Below are 27,870 nucleotides of genomic sequence, written 5' to 3'. Positions count from 1 at the left end.
ACACCATTTTCCAATAATTTTATACAGTATATACAGTTTGAAAACTTTGTCAATAGTTCTATAAAGAATTAAAACAATTGTGTAACTTCCCCTAACAATTCTGTGTAAAATTAATACATTACAAAACTCTCCAATAGATATAAAGAATTGAGAAACTTTCCCAATAATTTTTATAAAATTAATAATTTTAAAACTTGTCCGATAGTACTGAAAACAATTAAAAAATATTATAAAGCTTCCTCAATAATTATTTTGGAAATTAACACAGTTGTGAAACTTATCCAATAGTTATGTAGACCACTTTCCAATAATTCTGTGCAGTATATACAGTTTGAAAACTTCTCTAATTATTTTATACACAATTAAAACAATTGTGTATAAAATTATACGTTATTAAACTTCTCCAATAGATATATACTCAATTGAGAAAGTTTCCCAATAATTCTTTATAAAATTAGTAGTTTTAAAACTCTTCCAACAGTTCAGAAAACAATTACAAAATATTATGAATCTCCCCAATAATTTGTTTTGAAATTAAAACAGCTGTGAAACTTATCCAATAGTTCTGTAGATTATTTTTCCAATAATTCTGTACAGAATATACAGTTAGGAAACTTCTCCAATAATTCTATACAAAATTAAAACAATTGTGTAACTTCACCCAACAATTCTGTGTAATATTAATACATTATTAAACTTCTCCAATAGATATATACTCAATTAGGAAAGTTTCCTAATAATTCTTCAAAAAATTAGTAGTTTTAAAGCTCCCCAATAATTCGTTTTGGGATTAAAACAGTTGTGAAACTTATCCTCTAAACCATTTTTCCAATAATTCTGTAGAAAATATACAGTTAGTAAACTTCTCCAATACTTCTATACACAATTACAACAATTGTGTATCTTTCTCCAACAATTCTGTATAAAATAGATTTATACTCATTTGAGAAACTTTCCCAATAATTCTTTATAAAATTAATGGTTTTAAAACTTCCAATAGTTCTGAAAATAATTAAAAAATATTATGAAGCTTCCCCAATAATTCTGTACAGTATATACAGTTAAAAGACTTCTCCAATTGTTTTATACACAATTAAAACAATTGTGTATAAAATTATACGTTATTAAACTTCTCCAATAGATATATACTCAATTGAGAAAGTTTTCCAATAATTCTTTATAAAATTAATAGTTTTAAAACTCTTCCAACAGTTCAGAAAACAATTACAAAATATTATGAAGTTCCCAAATAATTTTTTTCGAAATTAAAACAGCTGTGAAACTTATCCAATAGCTCTGTACAGAATATACAGTTAGGAAACTTCTTCAATAATTCTATACAAAATTAAAACAATTGTGTAACTTCACCCAACAATTCTGTTTAAAATTAATACATTATTAAACTTCTCCAATAGATATATACTCAATTAGGAAAGTTTCCTAATAATTCTTCAAAAAATTAGTAGTTTTAAAGCTCCCCAATAATTCGTTTTGGGATTAAAACAGTTGTGAAACTTATCCTCTAAACCATTTTTTCAATAATTCTGTAGAAAATATACAGTTAAGAAACATCTCCAATACTTCTATACACAATTACAACAATTGTGTATCTTCCTCCAACAATTCTGTATAAAATAGATTTATACTCATTTGAGAAACTTTCCCAATAATTCTTTATAAAATTAATGGTTTTAAAACTTCCAATAGTTCTGAAAATAATTAAAAAATATTATGAAGCTTCCCCAATAATTCTCTATAGTATATACAGTTAAAAAACTTCTCCAATGAACTTAACCTTATATATTTCTTTAAAAGAAGTATTTAGGAAGTTTTAAAATAACTTTATTTTGTTGAATATACTGTGTCACAACTCTCTTAATTATTTACATAATGGTTTAGAAAGTTTTAAATAATCTTAACGGTGTTTAAAACTGTTTAGGAAGTTTCATATTATATTAGTGTTTAAGAAACATTTCGAAAGTTTCACCCCATTATCTGTATCTTATTCATATAGATATGGTCTTTGTGAAAAAATACATAGTAGTGGCAACATAAAACAGCTGTGAAACTTATCCAAAGGTTCTGTAGATCATTTTTACAATAATTCTGTACAGAATATACAGTTGGGAAACTTCTTCAATAATTCTATACAAAATTAAAACAATTGTGTAATTTCACCCAATAATTCTGTGTAAAATTAATACATTATTAAACTTCTCCAATAGATATATACTCAATTAGGAAAGTTTCCTAATAATTCTTCAAAAAATTAGTAGTTTTAAAGCTCCCCAATAATTCGTTTTGGGATTAAAACAGTTGTGAAACTTATCCTCTAAACCATTTTTCCAATAATTCTGTAGAAAATATACAGTTAGTAAACTTCTCCAATACTTCTTTCTATACACAATTACAACAATTGTGTATCTTTCTCCAACAATTCTGTATAAAATAGATTTATACTCATTTGAGAAACTTTCCCAATAATTCTTTATAAAATTAATGGTTTTAAAACTTCCAATAGTTCTGAAAATAATTAAAAAATATTATGAAGCTTTCCCAATAATTCTCTATAGTATATACAGTTAAAAAACTTCTCCAATGAACTTAACCTTATATATTTCTTTAAAAGAAGTATTTAGGAAGTTTTAAAATAACTTTATTTTGTTGAATATACTGTGTCACAACTCTCTTAATTATTTACATAATGGTTTAGAAAGTTTTAAATAATCTTAACGGTGTTTAAAACTGTTTAGGAAGTTTCATATTATATTAGTGTTTAAGAAACATTTCGAAAGTTTCACCCCATTATCTGTATCTTATTCATATAGATATGGTCTTTGTGAAAAAATACATAGTAGTGGCAACATAAAACAGCTGTGAAACTTATCCAAAGGTTCTGTAGATCATTTTTACAATAATTCTGTACAGAATATACAGTTGGGAAACTTCTTCAATAATTCTATACAAAATTAAAACAATTGTGTAATTTCACCCAATAATTCTGTGTAAAATTAATACATTATTAAACTTCTCCAATAGATATATACTCAATTAGGAAAGTTTCCTAATAATTCTTCAAAAAATTAGTAGTTTTAAAGCTCCCCAATAAATCGTTTTGGGATTAACACAGTTGTGAAACTTATCCTCTAAACCATTTTTCCAATAATTCTGTAGAAAATATACAGTTAGTAAACTTCTCCAATACTTCTATACACAATTACAACAATTGTGTATCTTCCTCCAACAATTCTGTATAAAATAGATTTATACTCATTTGAGAAACTTTCCCAATAATTCTTTATAAAATTAATGGTTTTAAAACTTCCAATAGTTCTGAAAATAATTAAAAAATATTATGAAGCTTCCCCAATAATTCTCTATAGTATATACAGTTAAAAAACTTCTCCAATGAACTTAACCTTATAAAATTCTTTAAAAGAAGTATTTAGGAAGTTTTAAAATAACTTTATTGTGTTGAATATACTGTGTCACAACTCTCTTAATTATTTACATAATGGTTTAGAAAGTTTTAAATAATCTTAACGGTGTTTAAAACTGTTTAGGAAGTTTCATATTATATTAGTGTTTAAGAAACATTTCGAAAGTTTCACCCCATTATCTGTATCTTATTCATATAGATATGGTCTTTGTGAAAAAATACACAGTAGTGGCAACATAATTGAAGCTATCACCAGCAGCTTTGTGATAGCAATCAAAATATCTGTCACCGTTGAAAACAATAAAACAAAGACAAACTCCATTAACGGTTACCCTGTGTATCATTGTATGGCGGCACACTCAGACGCACGCATTGATAAAGTCTCCCGAAAAGCAGAAACTCCGAAATGATAAAAGAAACTTCAAATACGTTCGACGTTCTTTGTGGCGGACGGGGCGCAAACACGCGGGAATACATTAACCCCATCTCCGTCTACCCCATCGCACAGACCTCACGGAATTTAACAGACGTTTTGATAAATTCGGCAATTTCCCCTCCCAAACGATTGCGGCACGCGATATTTCAAAAACCTCACTTTGCACACGCACAATTCAACAGTTGATTCCTCTGTGCCGGATTCATAAAACCGCCCGTCCGCGATCGGAATCTGTGGATCATCCGTTCTGTTCGTTTGAGTAACTCGATTTAGTTTCGGGGGTGAGTAATGTGTCGGCGGGGTCTGAGAATAAAACACCGCTGTCTCAATTTCGGGCACGATGTTTTATGGATCATTCCGAATGGTTTTGGCCTTTACTTATGATTTAAATATTTAATTTTTACTTAACTGCGTCGTTTTTTCCTCTTCGGTTCACGTCTTTAGCTTTGACGGCTCACTCTTTTGTTCCCCGTAATTTTAGAGCCTCATCACCGTTTATTTTAATCTTTATACCTGGTCATTATTAATTCCTGAGGCCCTTTATATGCAGATGCTCTTTGCATAGTTAATTTTTGTGTCCACCAGATATTGTAACGGCAAACAATAAATTACAATGCATTAAAACACATCCCTCGTGTAACAACATGATTACACAACCCGCACACGCACTCCTACCCCAATAAACCCACAAAATTGAGTGCTAAGCCCGTGCAATACATAGAGAGGCGCTAAAAAATTCATCCGTATAAATTCGAGGGTTTGTGGGATAAACACTTCAGTTTTACAACGACGGTGGGCCTTTAAAAAACCTCAATTATCCACACGCACTCCGATTGAACCGTATTTAATCTCTTAAGCCGCATCGAAATTGGAAAACAGCAGAAATAATTTCAATTTAAAAATAAAAGTAGGATGAAATTTCATTTTAATACTCAAAAATGTTTAAAATGTTTCGTAATTGTCTTAATTGTGTACAGAATTGGAAATTGTCTACAGAACTATTGGATAAGTTTCAATAATTCAACAATTTGAATTTAAAAAAAAGTTAGAAAAAAGAATGGGGTCGCTTCATAATATTTTTAAATTGTTTTCGGAACTATTGGAAAAAATTTAAAACTATTAATTATTTTATAAAGAATTATAAGGAAAGTGAGACATTTTGTATACAAATAAAACATTTGTGAAACTTCTTAAACAGTTTTTACTCATTAAAACAATTGTGAAACTTCCCCAATAGTTCTGTACGCTTAGAAGAATTTTGTGTATAATTAAGAGAGTTGTGAGACTTCCTCAATAGTTTTATATACAAATAAGACGTCCGTCAAACTTCTTGAATAGTTCTGTACTCTAAGAATACTATTGTATATAATTAATAAAGCTGTGAGACACCTTCAGTTGTTTTGTATACAAATAGAGCATCTGAGATACTTCTTAAACAGTTTTTACTAATTAAAACAATTGTGAAACTTCCCCAACAGTTCTGTACACTTACAAGACTTCTGTATATAATTAAGAGAGTTGTGAGACTTTCTCAATAGTTTTATATACAAATCAGATGTCTGTGAAACTCCTTGAATAGTTCTGTACTCTAAGAATACTATTGTATATAATTAATAAAGCTGTGAGACATTCTCTGTTGTTTTGTATACAAATAGAGCATCTGAGATACTTCTTAAACAGTTTTTACTAATTAAAACAATTGTGAAATGTATATAATTAAGAGAGTTGTGAGAGTTCCTCAATAGTTTTGTATACAAATAAGACGTCTGTGAAACTTCTTAAATAGTTCTGTACTCTAAGAATACTATTGTATATAATAAATAAAGCTGTGAGACACCCTCAGTTGTTTTGTATACAAATAGAGCATCTGAGAAACTTCTAAATAGTTTTTACTCATTAAAACAATTGTGAAACTTCCCCAACAGTTCTGTACACTTACAAGACTTCTGTATACAATTAAGAGAGTTGTGAGACTTCCTCAATAGTTTTGTATACAAATAAGACGTCTTTGAAACTTCTTAAATAGTTTTGTACTCTAAGAATACTATTGTATATAATTAATAAAGCTGTGAGACACCCTCTGTTGTTTTGTATACAAATAGAGAATCTGAGAAACTTCTTAAACAGTTTTTACTCATTAAAACAATTGTAAAATTTCCCCAACAGTTCTGTACGCTTACAAGATATCTGTATATATAATTAAAAGAGTTGTGAGACTTCCTCAATAGTTTTATATACAAATAAGACGTCTGTGAAACTCCTTGAATTGTTCTGTACTCTAAGAATACTATTGTATATAATTAATAAAGCTGCGAGACACCCTTAGTTGTTTTGTATACAAATAGAGCATATGAGAAACTTCTAAATAGTTTTTACTCATTAAAACAATTGTGAAACTTCCCCAACAGTTCTGTACACTTATAAGACTTCTGTATATAATTAAGAGAGTTGTGAGACTTCCTCAATAGTTTTGTATACAAATAAGACGTCTGTGAAACTTCTTAAATAGTTCTGTACTCTAAGAATACTATTGTATATAATTAATAAAGCTGCGAGACACCCTTAGTTGTTTTGTATACAAATAGAGCATATGAGAAACTTCTAAATAGTTTTTACTCATTAAAACAATTGTGAAACTTCTTCAACAGTTCTGTACGCTTACAAGATATCTGTATATAATTTAGAGAGTTGTGAGACTTCCTCAATAGTTTTATATACAAATAAGATGTTTGTGAAACTCCTTGAATTGTTCTGTACTCTAAGAATACTATTGTATATAATTAATAAAGCTGTGAGACACCCTCTGTTGTTTTGTATACAAATAGAGCATCTGAGAAACTTCTTAAACAGTTTTTACTAATTAAAATAATTGTAAAACTTCCCCAACAGTTCTGTACGCTTACAAGATATCTGTATATAATTAAAAGAGTTGTGAGACTTCCTCAATAGTTTTGTATACAAATAAGACGTCTGTGAAACTTCTTAAATAGTTCTGTACTCTAAGAATACTATTGTATATAATTAATAAAGCTGTGAGACACCCTCTGTGGTTTTGTATACAAATAGAGCATCTGAGCAACTTCTTAAACAGTTTTTACTAATTAAAACAATTGTGAAACTTCCACAACAGTTCTGTACACTTACAAGACTTCTGTATACAATTAAGAGAGTTGTGAGACTTCCTCAATAGTTTTGTATACAAATAAGACGTCTGTGAAACTTCTTAAATAGTTCTGTACTCTAAGAATACTATTGTATATAATAAATAAAGCTGTGAGACACCCTCAGTTGTTTTGTATACAAATAGAGCATCTGAGAAACTTCTAAATAGTTTTTACTCATTAAAACAATTGTGAAACTTCCCCAACAGTTCTGTACACTTACAAGACTTCTGTATACAATTAAGAGAGTTGTGAGACTTCCTCAATAGTTTTGTATACAAATAAGACGTCTTTGAAACTTCTTAAATAGTTTTGTACTCTAAGAATACTATTGTATATAATTAATAAAGCTGTGAGACACCCTCTGTTGTTTTGTATACAAATAGAGAATCTGAGAAACTTCTTAAACAGTTTTTACTCATTAAAACAATTGTAAAATTTCCCCAACAGTTCTGTACGCTTACAAGATATCTGTATATATAATTAAAAGAGTTGTGAGACTTCCTCAATAGTTTTATATACAAATAAGACGTCTGTGAAACTCCTTGAATTGTTCTGTACTCTAAGAATACTATTGTATATAATTAATAAAGCTGCGAGACACCCTTAGTTGTTTTGTATACAAATAGAGCATATGAGAAACTTCTAAATAGTTTTTACTCATTAAAACAATTGTGAAACTTCCCCAACAGTTCTGTACACTTATAAGACTTCTGTATATAATTAAGAGAGTTGTGAGACTTCCTCAATAGTTTTGTATACAAATAAGACGTCTGTGAAACTTCTTAAATAGTTCTGTACTCTAAGAATACTATTGTATATAATTAATAAAGCTGCGAGACACCCTTAGTTGTTTTGTATACAAATAGAGCATATGAGAAACTTCTAAATAGTTTTTACTCATTAAAACAATTGTGAAACTTCTTCAACAGTTCTGTACGCTTACAAGATATCTGTATATAATTTAGAGAGTTGTGAGACTTCCTCAATAGTTTTATATACAAATAAGATGTTTGTGAAACTCCTTGAATTGTTCTGTACTCTAAGAATACTATTGTATATAATTAATAAAGCTGTGAGACACCCTCTGTTGTTTTGTATACAAATAGAGCATCTGAGAAACTTCTTAAACAGTTTTTACTAATTAAAATAATTGTAAAACTTCCCCAACAGTTCTGTACGCTTACAAGATATCTGTATATAATTAAAAGAGTTGTGAGACTTCCTCAATAGTTTTGTATACAAATAAGACGTCTGTGAAACTTCTTAAATAGTTCTGTACTCTAAGAATACTATTGTATATAATTAATAAAGCTGTGAGACACCCTCTGTGGTTTTGTATACAAATAGAGCATCTGAGCAACTTCTTAAACAGTTTTTACTAATTAAAACAATTGTGAAACTTCCACAACAGTTCTGTACACTTACAAGACTTCTGTATACAATTAAGAGAGTTGTGAGACTTCCTCAATAGTTTTGTATACAAATAAGACGTCTGTGAAACTTCTTAAATAGTTCTGTACTCTAAGAATACTATTGTATATAATTAATAAAGCTGCGAGACACCCTCTGTTGTTTTGTATACAAATAGAGCATCTGAGATACTTCTAAATAGTTTTTACTCATTAAAACAATTGTGAAACTTCCCCAACAGTTCTGTACACTTACAAGACTTCTGTATATAATTAAGAGAGTTGTGAGACTTCCTCAATAGTTTTATATACAAATAAGACGTCTATGAAACTCCTTGAATAGTTCTGTACTTTAAGAATACTATTGTATATAATTAATAAAGCTGCGAGACACCCTCTGTTGTTTTGTATACAAATAGAGCATCTGAGATACTTCTAAATAGTTTTTACTCATTAAAACAATTGTGAAACTTCCCCAACAGTTCTGTACACTTAAAAGATATCTGTATATAATTAAGAGAGTTGTGAGACTTCCTCAATAGTTTTATATACAAATAAGACGTCTGTGGAACTCCTTGAATAGTTCTGTACTCTAAGAATACTATTGTAAATTTGTGAGACACAATCTGTTGTTCTGTATTCAAAAAGAGCATCTGAGAAACTTCTTAAATAGTTTTTACTTATTACAACATTTGTGAAACTTCCCCAATAGTTCTGTTCACTTACAAGATTTCTGTAAACTATTACAACTTAATTTTATAGAATAAAATATATGTATCATATAAAAATAGTGTTTAAATAGGTATAAACTAACTTTAAAACAACATGAACATTAAATTCAGTAACAAATTCAGTTTCCACCAATCCAGGTAATCACAGTTAAAATGAAACCATCACAAAGTTTATCTAGGACTTAGTGTTCAAAACCCACCTGCTCACTATTAAATATGAATGTAACATAAAGCCGTTTAAAACTTCATTAAATCGCGGATTTCGAAATAATTAACCAAATTAAACTTTTATCGACCGCCAGAACACAGATAATCCATTAAAGTTTTCGGTGTCCCTGCGCAAACTTCATCTAGATCATTATTTAAAACCTCGCAATTTCGCGACAACGAACTTTTTCCCTCGTCCCCATAAAATTTTCAATAATTCCACCATTTACAGTCAAAGCGGCGCGTAAAAACGCGGAAATTCACGCCAGAAAGTACGGGCGCACAAAAACGTATGACTTTTGTGCCCGCTGACGGAATTGGTACGTTTAATTTTACACACGTCACATTTTTCGGTGGGCAATTTTTATAATTTTATTTGGCCGCACGTTCCGCCGCACCGACGGACGGCTCTGATTAAAAGCGTCGCTCAAAAAGTCTCGTCGCACCCAATGTTTAAAACGGCGACGGAAATCCGGCTTAACTCCCGATTGCCGGCCCCCGGAACATATTTGCCCCGACGGCCCGGAGCCGAATTCCGACGCAAACACACACAATTCCCAGGTAAACGTGGCGGGGGGTTGGAGGCCACACATTACACATAAATTAATTAAACCGACGCGGCTGACAAGGCATTACCGGCCCGCCCGCAGATTGAGCCGTCCGCGGAACGCATAATGCTTAATATAAATGCGGAGATAAATCAAAAAGTTAAAAGGGGGAAGCCGCCCAGGACTTAATCTCGCATCGGGCCACGTTAATTACGTTTCGCGATGTGTTAACGTGCAGGTTTACGTGTTCATTTATTCCACTCCTGTTGGACCTTTTAAGATGGTCGAGGGGTGTTTTATGATTATGAAGACCTCCTTTGAAAGTATAAAATTAACTGAGTGAACTGAAGAGAAGTGGTAAAAAATGACAACTGTCTAAATAATCTACGAAAATATTTATTGTGTACATTATATACTAACTACAAACTATTTCACAAATGTCTTATTTGTATACAGAACTACTGGAGAAGCCTTAACCCTTAGTCTTAACCTTTAAAAAAATTGTTATTATTTTCTTAATTTTATACAAAACTAGTGAAGAAGACTTATTAAGTTATTTTAATTATCCACAGAAGAAACCTGAAATTGATTAAAGAAACTGAATTTTCAATACTTATTTAATTCTATGAAATAAATTCTAAAATATTGTTTTTACTATTTGATCCTTCCTTTTTTTTCAATTTATATCTAAAATTTTATTAAATTTTCAAAAAATTGTAGAATTTAGAAGCATTTATTATTTTTTTATGAAAAATTATTTAAAATTTCAATAATGTTTTTAAAGCACCTGAAATTTATTTAAAAATGAGATTTTCAGTCTCCCATTCGTCATTAATTTTTCTACTTCAATCTGAAGTTTCTTTAATTATAAATTCTAAATTTGAAAAAATTATATCAAGAATTTGTTTTTATTTAAATTACAACAAACTTAAAAAATATTTTTACTATTTGATTCTTCATTTTTTTTTTTTAAATTTTTGTCTAAAATTTTATTAAATTGCAGTATTCTTTTCTATTTCAATCTAAAGTTTCTATAATTATAAATTCAAAACATGAAAAAATTAAATTAAGAATTTGTTTTTATTTAAATTACAAGAAATTTTAAAATTTAAAAAAAAAAAATGTTTTACTATTTGATCGTTCATTTTTTTCCAATTTTTGTCGAAAATTTTATTCAATTTTCAAGTTGTAGAGTTTAAAATTTTAAAACTAGAAATATTTATTTTTTTATTATGAAAAATTATTTAAAACGATAATGTTTTTAAGACATCTGAAAAATACTTAAAAATTAGTTTTTCAGTCTTTCATTCGTCATTAATTTTTTTACTTCAGTCTAAAGTCTCTTTAATTATAAATTCTAGATTTGAAAAAAATAAATCAAGAAATTGTCCTTGATTAAATTACAAGAATCGTTAAAATTAAAAAAAAAAAATGTTTTTACTATTTGACCCTTCACTTTTTTCCAATTTTTGTCAAAAATTTTATTCAATTTTCAAAAAGTTGTAGAATTTTGAATTTTAAAACTAGAAATATTTATTTTTTTATTATGAAAAATTATTTAAAACGATAATGTTTTTAAGACACCAGAAAAATACTTAAAAATTAGTTTTTCAGTCTTCCATATGTCTGTCATTAATTTTTTTACTTCAATCTAAAGTCTCTTTAATTATAAATTCTTTGAAAAAAATAAATCAAGAACTTGTTCTTGCTTAAATTACAAGAAACTTTAAAATATAAAAAAAAATGTTTTTACTATTTGATTCATTTTTCCATTTTTTGTATTAAATTATATTAAATCTTCAAAAAATTGTAGAATTTAGAATTTTAAAACTGTAAATATTTATTATTTTATTATGAAAAATTATTTAAAACTTCAATAATATTTTTAAGACACCTGAAAATTATTTAAAAATTAGATTTTGAGTCTTCCATTCATCATTAATTGTTCTATTTCAGTCTAAAGGTTCTTTAATTATAAATTCTAGATTTGAGGAAATTAAATCAATAATTACTTTTTATTTAAATTACAAGAAAATTCAAAATTAAAAAAATATATATTTTATTATTTGTTCCCTCATTTTTTTCCAATTTTTTATTAAAATTTTATTCAATTTTCAAAAAATTTAAGACTAGAAATATTTATTATTTTATTATGAAAAATTATTTAAAACTTCGATAATGATGTTAAGATATCTGGAAATTATTTAAAAATTAGTTTTTCAGTCTTCCATTCGTCATTAATTTTTCTACTTCAGTCTAAAGTCACTTTAATTATAAATACTACCCTTATTCTTACTTAAATTATAAGAAATCTCAAAATTAAAAAAAAATACTATTTATCCTTAATTTTTTTCCAATTTTTGTCTAAAATTTTATTAAATTTTCAAAAAATTGTAGAATTTGGAATTTTAAAACTAAAAACATTTATTATTTTATTATGAAAAATTATTTAAAACTTCAATAATGTTTTTAAATCACCTGAAAATTATTAAAAATTAGATTTTCAGTCTTCTATTCGTCATTAATTTTTCTACTTCAGTCTAAAGTTTCTTTAATTATAAATTCTAGATTTGAGAAAATTAAATTAAGATTTTGTTCATACTTAAATTATAAAAAACTTCAAAATTAAAAAAAAAGTACAATTTAGAATTTTAAAACTAGAAATATTGTTTTTCTTTTCTATTTGATCCTTCATTTTTTCTAATTCTTGTATAAAATTTTATTAAATTTACAAAAAATTGTAGAATTTAAAAAGTTAATTAATTAATAGAACAAATTGTAGTTTTTAGAACATTGAAATAATAGATTTGTACTTATTTAAATATATGGTAAATAATTTTTTCTACTAATATTGTTTTTTATGGTTAAAAATGGTTATTTAAAATATCTGAACTTTAAATAAATATTCTTTTTTAAGGTTTTTATTCTTTTGAATTTCATAATTTTATAGTTTATTTTGATAATAATTAATCACTCCATTCCTTTATGATATAAAAGAAAAGAAAGATATTATCCCAAATAGAAGTGTTTTTATTTTATACTCACGTTTTTGCAGGATCATATTGGGGATACTCCTTCGGATCCCTCATCCTCAAATTCTTCCTAATGTCTTTAGTATTGTTCGCAGTCCTAGTATGTCCCAGTGATCCAGGCAACAACATCGCAATTTCTGCAACAAAAAGATAAGAAAAATTAACAACCAGAAAGGAAACGACCAAAATAACTAGGCGCACTTGGCATGCAGATCCAATAACACTTAAAAACAACTTTATTAACTCAGACACCCGCTCAACTTTTTATTAGCATCGACAATGTAACTCGATCCCGAAGCGACTTCGCACCCCATTACATCCATAATATCACTTCAATTCCCTCCCGAAGCCCGTCACAATAACGAATTTTAAAAATCAATCCCGAACAATAACAAAACGGACAAGACGCATCGCAATAAGTCGCTTCCCGGCCCGCTTAAAATAAAAAAAAAAACCCGATGATCCTCCATTACGTCTTCGCCCTCCACGTCAAACCACCCCCGCCTCGGAAATAACACGAAACACAATGAAGGATCCGGGGGCCGTATAAATTCGGCTGCGAAAGATCCACACGATATCGTCGGCAGTTCAATCGCGAGACGGCGGAAAAGGGGACAAAAGTCGAAACGGACGAAATTGGTATTGTTCGACGTTTTCGGAACGGTTATGTCCATGTGAATGCGACTGTTTAGTTTAGGTCGATTATAAAATGATTTTCCGCCTCTGTTTTCCTGTTTTTTTGAATGTTTTTAGCTGGAAACGTTATGTAAACTAAACAGATGTGCCTTATATATATATATTATAGATTATGTTATCTAAAAAGGGACACCCTGTACATCTTAATAATTTTTTATTACACCTAAAATTCTGGCAAAAACGGCAATAATATGTAAAATAAAGTTTTAATGATATGTGGGTTGCCTACCGTCAACACGTGGTAAGTGCTGCCATCTGTGAGCCACATACGAATAGTATTTGGAAAGAATTTACGGTTTTAATCATTTTTATTCGTCAATTTCCTCCTGTTGTTTCAAAATTACGTCCGACCATCAAACCCCATAAGTAAATAGAGTTGCAAGGGAACATTTCAGGTTGACGGCCGATTTATAAAGCCATCCGAACGCGAACACGGACAAAGGCAAAGATCGGAGAACATGAAATAATCAAGTGGGAAACAAAAAGATGATCGGGAGTGCGGATCACGTCCGGGCGTCCCCGGAATAAAACGGTCGGGTGCGGCGGGGTCCGTTATAAGATAAACACACCAGTCCATTGACTGATTCCGGGACGATTCCCTCAGGTGCACACTTCGCCGTTTTTTATTTCTGCGGGACGGATTTTACGAGGGCCGAGTGTTTTTATCGGATTAAGGGGGTGTTTAGTAATGGTTTAATTGAAACTGGACGGGCTGTAAAATTGGCGGAGGTTTATGGTGCTCCGAAGATATGGTTTTTGGAGGTGGCGATAAAACTCCGGAACGGCTTAATCCAAATAACTGTTTGATGTTATAAAATATATATTTTATGGTACAAATTGATGACGTCAAACGTTTTTTCCTAAGATTACCACTACTTAATATTACGGGGCAATTATTTTTTAATTCCAATTAAAAGTTTAGTACTTTTTTTTTTGATCCATAAAAAAGATATTATCACTAAGAACTCCTGCCTCCATTAATAATTATCCCCTTAACCGTCTTAGGGAGAGTTTCGTGAAAAATTTTAAAAACCAAAGCCCGGACACGGAACCGGAAATGCAGCTTATGGAAATTCGTCGAGTATCAAACTGATGGAATAAAAACACTTCGAAAAAAAGACAATAAAAGTCTGACACTGTCAATATTATCTTTACATATTGCCGGATTAAAAACGTGAATCGATACCATCCCCGCACCCTTTTTTCCTTTTTCAGTGCCGTTTACAATCGGGCAAGTGATTTAATCCAATTAAAGTTGGAGCTGGAGCTAATAATCTGTGCCAGAAGTGCATGTAACCGATAAGATGGGACTCGGAATAGTTGGAAAACTTTGTCAGTAGTCGATGCCAAGATTGGGTCCATCAATTCACCGGGACTTCCCCCCATATCGGTTTCGGTGCACCTTGAGATATATAAGTTTCGGTACGGGTTTTGGTCCGACGTGCGGGACGTCGAAACTCTTTAATCAACGAATGAAACAAAGTAACTGCTAGAATGAGTGGCTCTTCAAAGTTTAAGTAACTTACAACAATTATAAAAATAAATAACATTTGTTATTGGAAGAAATATTTGTTTTATTAGAAAGTAATTAAAACAAGTTGTAGAACTCTTTGTCGGCTATCCAGAACTCTAAATGGAACTCATTTATTTTAATTTTTAAGTTATTTAATGTAGTACTTAATATTCTTCATCTCTGAACATTAATTTCTTAAATAATGAGAGAAGTATTTGTTTTATTAGAAAGCATTAAAATAAGTTTTAGTACTCTTTGTCGTCTATACAGAACCCTAAATGAAACTTATTTATTTAAATTTTTAAGTTATTTAATGTAATACTTAATATTCTTCATCTCTTAACCTTAATTTCTTAGATAATGGGAGCAATATTTGTTTTATTAGAAAGTCATTAAAATAAGTTTTAGAACCCTTTGTCGGCTATTCAGAACTCTAAATGGAACTTATTTATTTAAATTTTTAATTTATTTAATGTAATACTTAATATTCTTCAACTCTGAACCTTAATTTCTTAAATAATGAGAAATATTTGTTTTATTAGAAAGTAATTAAAATAAGTTTTAGAACCTTTTGTTGGCTATCCAGAACTTTAAATGGAAGTCATTTATTTTAATTTTTAAGTTATTTAATGTAATACTTAATATTCTTCATCTCTGAACATTAATTTCTTAAATAATGAGAGAAGTATTTGTTTTATTAGAAAGTAATTAAAATAAGTTTTAGAACCTTTTGTCGGCTATCCAGAACTCTAAATGGAAGTCATTTAATTTAATTTTTAAGTTATTTAATGTATTACTTAATATTCTTCACCTCTGAACCTTAATTTCTTAAATAATGAGAGACGTATTTATTTTATTAGAAAGTAATTAAAATAAGTTTTAGATAAAATTTGTCGGCTATCCAGAACTCTAAATGGAATTCATTTATTTTAATTTTTAAGTTATTTAATGTAATACTTAATATTAACCTTAATTTCTTAAATAATGGGATAAATATTTGTTTTATTAGAAAGTCATTAAAATAAGTTTTAGTACTCTTTGTCGTCTATACAGAACTCTAAAGGGAACTTATTTGTTTAAATGTTTAAGTTATTTAATGTAATACTTAATGTTCTTTATCTCTTAACCTTAATTTCTTAAATAATGAGAGAAGTATTTGTGTTATTAGAAAGTAATTAAAATAAGTTTTAGAACCTTTTGTCGGCTATCCAGAACTCTAAATGGAAATCATTTAATTTAATTTTTAAGTTATTTAATGTATATCTTAATATTCTTCACCTCTGAACCTTAATTTCTTAAATAATGAGAGACGTATTTATTTTATTAGAAAGTAATTAAAATAAGTTTTAGATAAAATTTGTCGGCTATCCAGAACTCTAAATGGAATTCATTTATTTTAATTTTTAAGTTATTTAATGTAATACTTAATATTAACCTTAATTTCTTAAATAATGGGATAAATATTTGTTTTATTAGAAAGTCATTAAAATAAGTTTTAGTACTCTTTGTCGTCTATACAGAACTCTAAAGGGAACTTATTTGTTTAAATTTTTAAGTTATTTAATGTAATACTTAATGTTCTTTATCTCTTAACCTTAATTTCTTAAATAATGAGAGAAGTATTTGTGTTATTAGAAAGTAGTTAAAATAAGTTTTAGAAGAGTTATTTCATATAATACTTAAGATTTTTCAATTCAGAAGATTAATTTTTAAAATAACTGGAGAAGGATTTGTTTTATTAAAAAGTGATTAAAATAAGTTTTAGAATTATTTGCCTTCTATCTACATAGAACTCTAAAAGGATCTCTTTTATGTTTATTTCCTGTAATACTTTGAGGTGTTAAACAACAACCATTTTTTGCCTGTTAAATTTTTATTTTTTGATATAAACACATTTGATTGATTGATATTAAGGAGCTATTTAAAACAATAGCGAAGCAATCCTTTCTTTGTTAATGAGAACTGTAAAAACTTGATGTCTTAACAAGAGACTTAAACAGTCAACCGGTCGTAAATAAACATGCAAAAACCACCATAAGAAAGTGTTAATAACCCGAGAAATGTGCACGAACTAAAAATAAAGCAGCGCCAGTCGGTCTGAGAGCCAGTCTGGCTATTTTTACCGTCGCACATCCGTCCAACGAACCACCGTCAATCGAACAAAAACAATTGCCACATTCGAACGCCGTTCGGCAAACAAGTCGCCGCCGTTTTGTTTCTATACGGCCGCTCCTTAAATCAACACCAATTGTTATTTCAAATTTGTTGCGGACTTCGCGATTAATCGCCTGGCCGTGGACTTTCAAAACCGGGCTCAATTATACGCTTGTTTTGCCTCAATCAAGGAACCCGCCAACGCAAACAAACCCCGACTCGTCGACGTTATTTCCCGGGCGAACAAACACCGGTTAGCACTTCGGACAAGTTGCACCGCTGGTGGTTACTTTGTTACTTTTTTTTATTGGCATCGAAACATCGTGCGACCCTAAGACGGGCTCCACCTAAATATTGAAAGTTGCCGTGAAAGTTACCACAATCCGTATGAATTTAAATTCGGTCTAGATTAAAAAGCCGGTTGGACCCGACGTTTTTGGAAGTCGACAAACTTTACAACCCACTGACACAGCGAAGGGAGTTCCGCTGAAATATGCAGGGGAAGACAAAAGTATGGTGGAACTCCTGCAGAATTCAAGATTTAATTCGGTTCATATCTGAGACACCGTTTTTAACTGTTTGCAATTGTTCTCGTTGTAGATTTAATAAATTAGCATTAGTTAATTGTTAAAACAACAAACAGTCAAACTTCAACAAATTTGGGGAAGCACAACTTTTAATTGTAGAAAAATTAATTAGTTAATTAATTTGAATTAAACATATAAAATAATCGAAAAAATTGTATACAATATTTAACCAAATAAAAAATAAAAAAAAATAGTTTAATAATAAAAAAATAGAATAAATGTAAGAAATAATCAGACTACCAAAGAACAATATAAATAAAATAAAATTTTGTAATTTGTATAAAACTATTAAATAAATTGTAAAAATATTTTAGTAGATTTGGAACATTTTTCAACATTTTACTATAGTAAGTTAATAGAAAAATAGTTTAAACTATTTAAGGAATAGTAAATATTCCTTTGTTTGTCAATAAATAGTATAACTAAAAAAATGGTGATATTTAATAAAAAATTATTGGTAAATTGTAAAATATGTTTATAAAATGAAAATATTAAATAGTAAATTCCGTAGTTTGTTAAAAAATAGTATAAGTAAAACAAATATTGGTGATGTGTATTAAAAAATTATTGAGTAAATTGTAAAAAATTTTAATAAATAAAAAAATGAAATGTCTAAGAAATATATTAATTTTGCTATAGTAAATTTATAGAAATAATGTTCAAACAATAAAAAATAGAAAAAATTCATTAGTTTGTCAAAAAATAGTACAAATAAAACAATAATTGGTGTTATTAAATAAAAAATATTGAGTGATTTGTAAAAAATTACTAAATAGATAAAAAATTAACTGTCTAAGAAATATATTAATTTTATTACTATAAATTACTAGAAATATAATTAAAATAAATATTTAATAAAAAAATATTGAGTAAATTGTAAAAAATGTATAAATAGATAAAAAAATTAACTGTCTAAGAAATATATCATTTTAACTATAGTAAATTAATAGAAAAATAGTTCAAACAATTTAAAAATTAGTAAAAATTCATTAGTTTGTCAAAAAATAGTATAAGTAAAACTAAAATTGGTGATATTTAATAATAAATCATTGAAGAAATTATAAAAAATGTCTAAATAGATAAAAAATTAATTGTTTAAGAAATATATCAATTTTACTATGGTAAATTAATAAAAAAAATAGTTTAAAAAAATCTAAAAAATAGTAAAAATTAATTAGTTCAGAAAATAGAAAAATAAAATAATATAAATTTGTGAAAAACGGTGTAAAAATATGTCACATTTATACTGTAGTAAATTTATAGAAAAATAGTTTAATCAATAAAAAAATTGAAAAAAAAAAAAACAATTAGATGACAAAAATTAAATAAATTCTAAATATGTCTGTATAGATAAAAAAAAAACTATAAAAAATGTTTCAAATTTACCGTATTAAATATATCAATTTTACTATAGTAAATTAATTGAAAAATACTAAAAATTCATTAGTGTGCCAAAAAATAATATAGGTAAAACTAAAATTGGTAATATTTAATAATAAATTATTGAAGAAATTGTAAAAAATGTGTAAATAAATAAAAAATTAACTGTTTAAGAAATACATCAATTTTATTATAGTAAATTACTAGAAAAATAGTTCAAGCAATTTAAAATATAGTAAAAATCCAGTAGTTTGTCAAAAAATAGTATAAGTAAAAAAAAATTAGTGATATTTAATAAAAAATTATTGAGTAAATTGTAAAAAATGACTAAAACAGATAAAAAATCAACTGTCTAAGAAATATATCAATTTTACTATTAATTAAAAAATTAATTAGAAAATAATTAAAATAAATTAAAAATAATAAACAATCACCAACTTATACTTAATTTATACTGTTTTTGACAAACTAATAAATTTTTTACTATTTTTTGAATTCTTGAACTATTTTTCCATTAATTTCCCATATAAAATTTCGTATATTTTATAAACACTTTATTTTTCTCTATTTAGACATTTCTTACAATTTATTGAATAATTTTTAGTTGAAAACCATCAACTTTTACTTAATTTATACCATTTTCGAAACTAATTAATTTTTACTATTTTTTAAATCTTTAAACTATTTTTCCATTAATTTTAATTGGTGATATTTAATAAAAAAAATGTAAAAAATATCTAAATTAACGAATATATCAATTTTACTATAGTAAATTACTAGAAAAATAGTTCAAGCAACTTAAAAAATAGTAAAAATTTATTAGTTTGTCAAAAAATAGTAAAAGTAAATCTAAAATTGGTGATATTTAATAAAAAATTATTGAACAAACTGTAAAAATGTCTAAATATATAAAAAAATAGTTAAAAAAATCTAAAAAATAGTAAAAATTAATTAGTTTATCAGAAATCAAATTTTGTAAAAATTGTATAAAATTATATCAATTTTACTGTAGTAAATTTTGAAAAAAATAGTTGAATGAATATATAGAAAAAAACAATTAATTTAACAAAAAATGGAATAAAAATTTTTGATTTTTTAATATATTATTGTTGAATAAATTGTAAAGTTGTCTATAAAGATAAAAAACTAAAAATAAATAGTTTAAATAATCTAAAAAATAGTAAGTTAATTAGTTTGACAAAAAATTAAAAATTAAATAACTATTGGTGAATTGTAATATAAAATTGGTAAATAAGTAGTAAAAAATGTACATATACTCAAAAAATAAACTACCAAGTTTCCTATAATGGTTCAATAAACTTAATATAGAAATAAAATAAAAATTGGTGATATCTAGGAAAAATAATTATAAAGAATTAAATTAAATTAAATAGTTTAAATAATCTAATGTCAACTTCATTTTAAGAATATGAGTAAATGTAATAAAGTAAACTATTAATCTGTTAATTAACAGTTAAGTAACTTCAGTCTACAATAAGAGTTAAGCAGTCTCATGTAATAAATTAATGCAACATAAGTTGTGATTTTAATTATTTTAAAATAAATAAATTAATATTAATCCTGTAAAAATAACTTCATTTTTGCAATAAATCAGTTAAATATCATCATTTTAAGAACAGATGTTGTAAATTGATCGGTTATAAGTTTTGTGATTTACGACCGCAGTAATAAAAGATAAACATCGGCAGTTAATGATGTATCAAAACTGTCTCGTTTTACAAGACATAAAACGCGATGCCACATAAAAATTAAGCCATCGTAAATCCGGTTGCAGCCCTTAAATAGCCGGATGCAATATCGCGAAGCGGTTAAAAGGAGGATGTAACAAAACCTAACGTTTACCGGTGTACACCCATCGACATCGATATTGCCTCATACTGGAACGGCGGTTTCGAGTGGAAGCGAACAAACACACCCCGTTTAAAGGGTGGAAACACCATCGTCTTATTACTGGTGCTTGTTAGAAATTTGTGTCGTCGCTTTTTGAAGCCGTAACTCGTGCACGTACGTCAATTTGTTGCTTCTTGGCACGAGTAATCATCGGAATATTCAAGAGTTAATCGCATTTAATTAGGATATTGTTATTAAGGTTCCTGAGCGCCTTAACGCCACAATTAATCTTCCATACGAGATTTAATCGAGTTAGATGCTTCGTCAAAATGGGCATTAACAACGTTCCGGTAACCGATATCAATAGTTCCAGTATCTGGTACGCGTCGCATTCGAATCGTATCAAGTTCCAAACGTTTATTGTCAAGATCGGATTAATTATCGAAAGGGTTTAATGGCTCTAAGGTAATCAATCAATGGCACGTTCCCTTAGTCATGTTAATGCGTGTAATCGACAACCATTACGGTTAATGTACGACGTTCCAAACTGTCACAACAGAATTTTTAACACCGTCCAACACACGAATCGATCACAAAATTATTTTTCGCCCATCGAAACGACGGTGCGGATCTATTAAATCCTCCAGATTCGACTAATAATTCCCCCACGACTCCCGGACTTAATACGGACCGTTCCACTTAATGAAAACTTTTCCAATAACGCTCCTCAGATTTTAATGCCGACGATCTACGCCTCCATGAATGCACAAGCAGTTCCCCCGGAGCCTTATTTTTTTATTTTTACTTTTTATTTTTTTGACCACTTCCACACCTCATAATGGCGGAGCGATCCGGTGTTAATTCACCGCGATGATTAAGTGCGGTAATTGGATCTTCGGAAGTTTCGTCCATTATGGATGCACGGGAAACTTTACCTGGGATTTTGTTCGGTATAAATCATTCAGTTTTCAATGCGCTGGTTGGTAGTTTGTTTGTGGTCGGACAATGGTTTGTGAAGTTCGGGAGATGGCAGCACGTTATGTCTTCGGGCAATATGCAACACACACTACGTCGGTGCAGGATGTTAACTTTATAACACGTATTAAATTGAGACATATTGTTAATTAATTAAAATATTAATTGTGCCAACTAGATGTTTTTGCAATTTATTATACAATTAAAAATCTACAATTATTATATTTTTTTATATTTTATGACAAAGGAATAAATTTTTAATATACTTTAAATTATTCATTCATTTTTAATAAAATATGTATATTTTATAAACAGTCAATTTTTTCTTATTTTAACTATTTTTGGCAAACTAATAAATTGTTATTAGTTCTTATTTTTCCATTAATATATTTTCATAAATTTTATATGTTTTATAATCAGTTTATTTTTTCTGTATTAAGATATTTTTTACAATTTTAACTTATTTTAATTTATACTATTTTTGACAAACTATTTTTTAATTAATTTCCAATAGAAAAATTTGTATATTTTATAAACAGTTTATTTTTTCTCCATTTCGATATTTATTCAAGAATTTTATGTTGCACAACTTTTACTTAATTTACACTATTTTTGACAAATTAATAAATTTTTAGTATCTTTTGGACTATTTTCCCATTAATTTTCAATAGAAAATTTTGTATATTTTATTAACAGTTTATGTTTTCTCTATTTAGATATTTTTTAACATTTGTTCAACAATTTTATATTGAAAATCACCAACTTTTATTTAATTTATTAGTATAAATAGCACCTAATAAATTTTTACTATTTTTTTAAATTCTTAAACTATTTTTCCATTAATTTTCCACAGAAAATATAAATTTTTTAAAAAGTTAATTTTTGGTTTATTTAGATATTTTGCTCAATTTATTCAACAATTCTATGTTCAAGAACACCCGCTTTTACTTTATTTATACTATTTTTGACAAACTAAAAAATTTTTACTATTTTTTGAATTCTCGAACTATTTTTTACTTAATTTCCAATAGAACATTTTGTATATTTTATAAACAGTTTATTTTTTTCTCCATTTCGATATTTATTCAAGAATTTTATCATATAAAAATCCCCAATTTTTAATTAATTTACACAATGTTTGACAAACTGGTTTATTGAGATATTTTGCACAATTTATTCCACAATTCTATGTTAAAAATCACAATTTTTTACTTAATTTATACTTTTTTTTTGACAAACTAAACAATTTTTACTATATTTTGAATTCTCGAACAATTTTTTAATTAATTTGCAATAAAAATTTTTGTATATTTTATAAACAGTTTATTTTTTTTTCCATTTCGATATTTATTCAAGAATTTTATGTTGTAAATCACCAACTTTTACTTAATTTACACTATTTTTGACAAAATAATAAATTTTAGTATTTTTGGAATTATTGGACTATTTTCCCATTAATTTTTCCATAAAAAATTTTGCATATTTTATAAACAGTTTATGTTTTATTTAGATATTTTTTAAAATTTGTTCAACAATTTTATGTTGAAAATCACCAACTTTTACTTAATTTATTAGTATAAATGGAAATTAATAAATTTTTACTATTTTTTAAATTCTCAAACTATTTTTTCATTAATTTTCCACAAAAAATTTAAATTTTTTAAAAAGTTAATTTTTACTATTTTTGACAAATATTTTTACTATTTTTTGAATTCTCGAACTATTTTTTAAATAATTTCCAATGGAAAATTTTGTATATTTTATAAACAGTTTATTTTTTCTCTATTAAGAAATTTATTCAACAATTTTATGTTGAAAATCACCAACTTTTACTGAATTTATTAGTATAAAAGGAAACTAATAAATTTTTACTATTTTTCCATTAATTTTCCAAAGAAAATATAAATTTTTTAAAAAGTTTTTAGATATTTTGCACAATTTACTCAAAAATTTTTTGTCAAAATCACCAGCTAATAGCTAAACTAATAAATGTTTAGTATTTTTTGAATTACTGAACTATTTTCCATTAATTTACCATAAAAAATTTTGTATATTCTTAAACAATTTATTTTTTTGTCTATTTTTTATACAATTTATTCAGCAATCACCAAAATTAATATTGTTGAAAAGATAGTACAACGTATACTAATATTTCAACAGTGCTGATGGATTAGGTTAAACTAGGTTTAGATCACTTCCAATTTGACCTAATCTAATTAACCCAAAAATTACGACCCTAACACAACAACAAAATTCAAAATACCCGTTGAAATAACGTGTCCCAACAGAGAGCTAATCGAATTAAACAATCGAACGCGAATTAACAAAACCTATAATTAACAAAACAATGCTGGCGACGCATCCGGATAATCCGGACGTAACCAAAAAAGGACTGCGACGACTTTTACGTTTTTTTCCCGTCCGTCGCATTACATTCGACCCGATAAACCGACAACAAAGGGTCAAAATTAGAAACAAACTCGATTATGCGTCGAAACTGCATCTGCTAATGAATGTTAAACATCGGTGCATAATTGCCGCCGGATGCTGCGGACGAAGGGCACAGCCCGACGGTAATCGCATCACGACAAAGCCGCCGGACGAATTCGATTGAACGTCGAACTTTCGGCCGGACCGTTTCCTCCCCCGGTCCCGGGCCAACCTTGGCGAATTTTTATTTAATTCCCGCGTCTACCTGACTGAGGGCGATAAACTGGGCCGAATTACGGGCTTTCGTGCCCGTTTCGGCGGATGATGAAAACGAAGCGGGGCCGGAGTAATTTATTTCGCGGGGGCCTCGCAGGAAATTATTGCCCTTAATCTCGGCCCGGCCCCGAGTTGAGGGGATGGAACAGGTTGGTCGGTGCGTCACGTGTCCGGCGAACAGGAAATGTTTACAAGGATTTAATTAATTACTTCAGCTTTCGGTGTAAGTGTCGCGATAGATTAAAAAAGGAAAAAAATGTTGCACACAGACACAGAAGTGTGAGCTGCACGTAGGAAGGGAAGTTGTCCTTAATTACTCGCAAACGGGAGCTTATTATTTGCGGGACGTAACTTTAGTTTTCCTCTTTACATAGTAATTAACGGACACTTGTATAATGTATATACATTGAGTGTATTATAATTAATGGTGGCTTCTCTCTGCGAATATTAATGTGCACGGATTATTCATACTTGAGCCATTAGAACGTGTTACAAAGTCGACATTTTGCACGGACGTAGTGTGGGTTGCGTATTGCCTGAAGACAGAAAGTGCTGCCATCACTTCAAGTTTTCAACGCAACGTTGTTGGATCTATCTATAATTTTTTATTTATACCATTTTTTGAAGAACTAATAACTTTTTTTTATATTGTTTATTCCATTAATTTACCACGATAAATTTGAAACTTCTTTTTAAATATTTTCTTTGTCATTTTTTACAATTTATTTAACAATTTTACACTACAAATGGCCAATTTTCATTTAACTTTTTATTTTTCATATTGTTTTTTCCATTAATTTACCACGATAAATTTGAAACTTCTTTTTAAATATTTTCATAGCTATTTTTTACAATGTATTTAACAATTTTGCACTAGAAATGGCCAATTTTCATTTAATTTTATTATTTTTTAGACTGTGTGAACCATTTTTCCATCAACATGTTATAACAAACTTAAGATATCCTTTTAAACATTTTCCTTTTTTGTCTATTTAGGCATTTTTTACAATCTATCAACAATTTTATATTAAAAACTGACAATTTTTATTTTATTTATACTATTTATTCACAAACTAATAAATATTACGTATGTTTTAGAATAATTTATCATAGAAAATTTGATTTTTAAATATTTATTTTCTTGTTTGTTTAAATATATTATTAAAATTTATTCTCAGAATAACCAATTTTTATTTTATTTGTACTTTTTGACAAACTAATAAATTTTTAATATATTCTATATTAATTTGCCATAGTAAATTTATACTATAAATCACCAATATTTATTCTATTTTTTGACATACTAATAAATTATTACTATATTTTAAATTAATTTGACCATAGTAAATTTTTATACTTCTTTTAAAACATTTATTTTCTTGTCTGTTTAAATATTTTTTACATTTATTCATCAATTTTAAAATAGAAATTACTTAATTTTTATTTTATTTATACTATTTTTTTGACAAACTAATAAATTTTTACAATATTTTGGATTAATTTACCATAATAAATTTGATACTTCTTTTAAGACAATTATTTTATTTTCTGTTTAGATATTTTTAACAATTTATTCATCAATTTTATACTAGAAATCACCAATTTTCATTCTAGTTATACTATTTTTTTGACAAACTAATAAACTTTTACAATATTTTAAATTAATTTACAATAATAAATTTGATACTACTTTTGAAACATTTATTTTCTTATCTGTATAAATATTTTTTACAATTTATTCATCAATTTTATAATAGAAATCAACAATTTTTATTTTATTTATACTATTTTTTTTTGACAAACTAATAAATTTTTACGATATTTTAGATTAATTTACCATAATAAATTTCATACTTCTTTTAAAACATTTAATTTCTTTTCTGTTTAGATATTTTTTAAAAATTTATTCATCAATTTTATACTAGAAATCATCAATTTTTATTCTATTTATACTATTTTTTGACAAACTAATAAATTTTTACAATATTTTAGATTAATTTACCATAATAAATTTGATACTACTTTTAAAACATTTATTTTCTTTCCTGTTTAGATATTTTTTAAAAATTTATTCATCAATTTTATACTAGAAATCACCAATTTTTATTTTATTTATACTATTTTTTTTGACAAACTAATAAATGTTTACGATATTTTAGATTAATTTAACATAATAAATTTCATACTTCTTTTAAAATATTTATTTTTTTGTCTGTTTAGATATTTTTTAAAAATTTATTTATCAATTTTATACTAGGAATCACCAATTTTTATTCTATTTATACCATTTTTTGACAAACTAATAAATTTTTACAATATTTTAGGTTAATTTGCCATAATAAATTTGATACTACTTTTAAAACATTTATTTTCTTTTTTTCTTTCCCGTTTTGATATTTTTTACAATTTATTCGTCAATTTTATACTAGAAATCACCAATTTTTATTTTATTTATACAGTTTTTTGCCAAACTAATCAATTTTTACCGTAGTAAATTTGGTACTCCTTTTAAACATTTATTTTCTTATCTGTTTACTTATTTTTTAAATCTATTCATCAATTTTATACTGGAATTTTATTTATATTACTTTCTGATATATTTTCACTATTTTCAAGATTTGGATTTGATTTTTTAACAATTTTAAATTAGAAATCACCAATTTTTGTTTTATTTACTTTTTGACATTCTAATGATTTTTTATTACTGTTTGGATTGTTCGAACCATCTTTTATTAATTTACAACAGTCAATTTTGTATTTCTTTTAAAATATTTACGCTCTTAAACCAAAATCTAAAATATGCAGTTAAAAATGGTCGCATTTATTGATAACAGGCGTCTTCAAATATTCAATAAGCCTAAAAGCATCAAATATTATTGTGCCCGGTTTGTTGCGGCGTCCTTTTTTCGAAAAGGCGGCTAACTTCCTTTCATAAATCTTTGAAAGAATAATTTTTTGATGGCGCATCCCGCATGTCGTTCACCGTCAACATTAAGAAGCCTCCGGCATGAATTATGAACGACCGACCTGCATCAATGTGAG

At 27.2% G+C, this 27,870-nt stretch overlaps 1 protein-coding gene across 1 annotated transcript in view; it reads right to left on the bottom strand.

Annotated features, from left to right (window-relative positions):
- Window positions 1–27,870, bottom strand: part of LOC109594992 (somatomedin-B and thrombospondin type-1 domain-containing protein) — a 111,559-nt gene that overhangs the window by 14,329 nt on the left and 69,360 nt on the right. Inside the window, exon 3 of the mRNA XM_049968508.1 lies at window positions 12,980–13,103. Coding sequence (XP_049824465.1) covers window positions 12,980–13,103 — 124 coding nt within the window. The remainder of the gene's footprint in view (window positions 1–12,979; window positions 13,104–27,870) is intronic.

The sequence above is a fragment of the Aethina tumida genome, chromosome 6, assembly GCF_024364675.1.
Source record: "Aethina tumida isolate Nest 87 chromosome 6, icAetTumi1.1, whole genome shotgun sequence".
Lineage (NCBI taxonomy): Eukaryota > Metazoa > Arthropoda > Insecta > Coleoptera > Nitidulidae > Aethina > Aethina tumida.
Note: the sequence above shows the minus strand (reverse complement) of the source record. Positions and strands in the feature narration are given on the sequence as shown.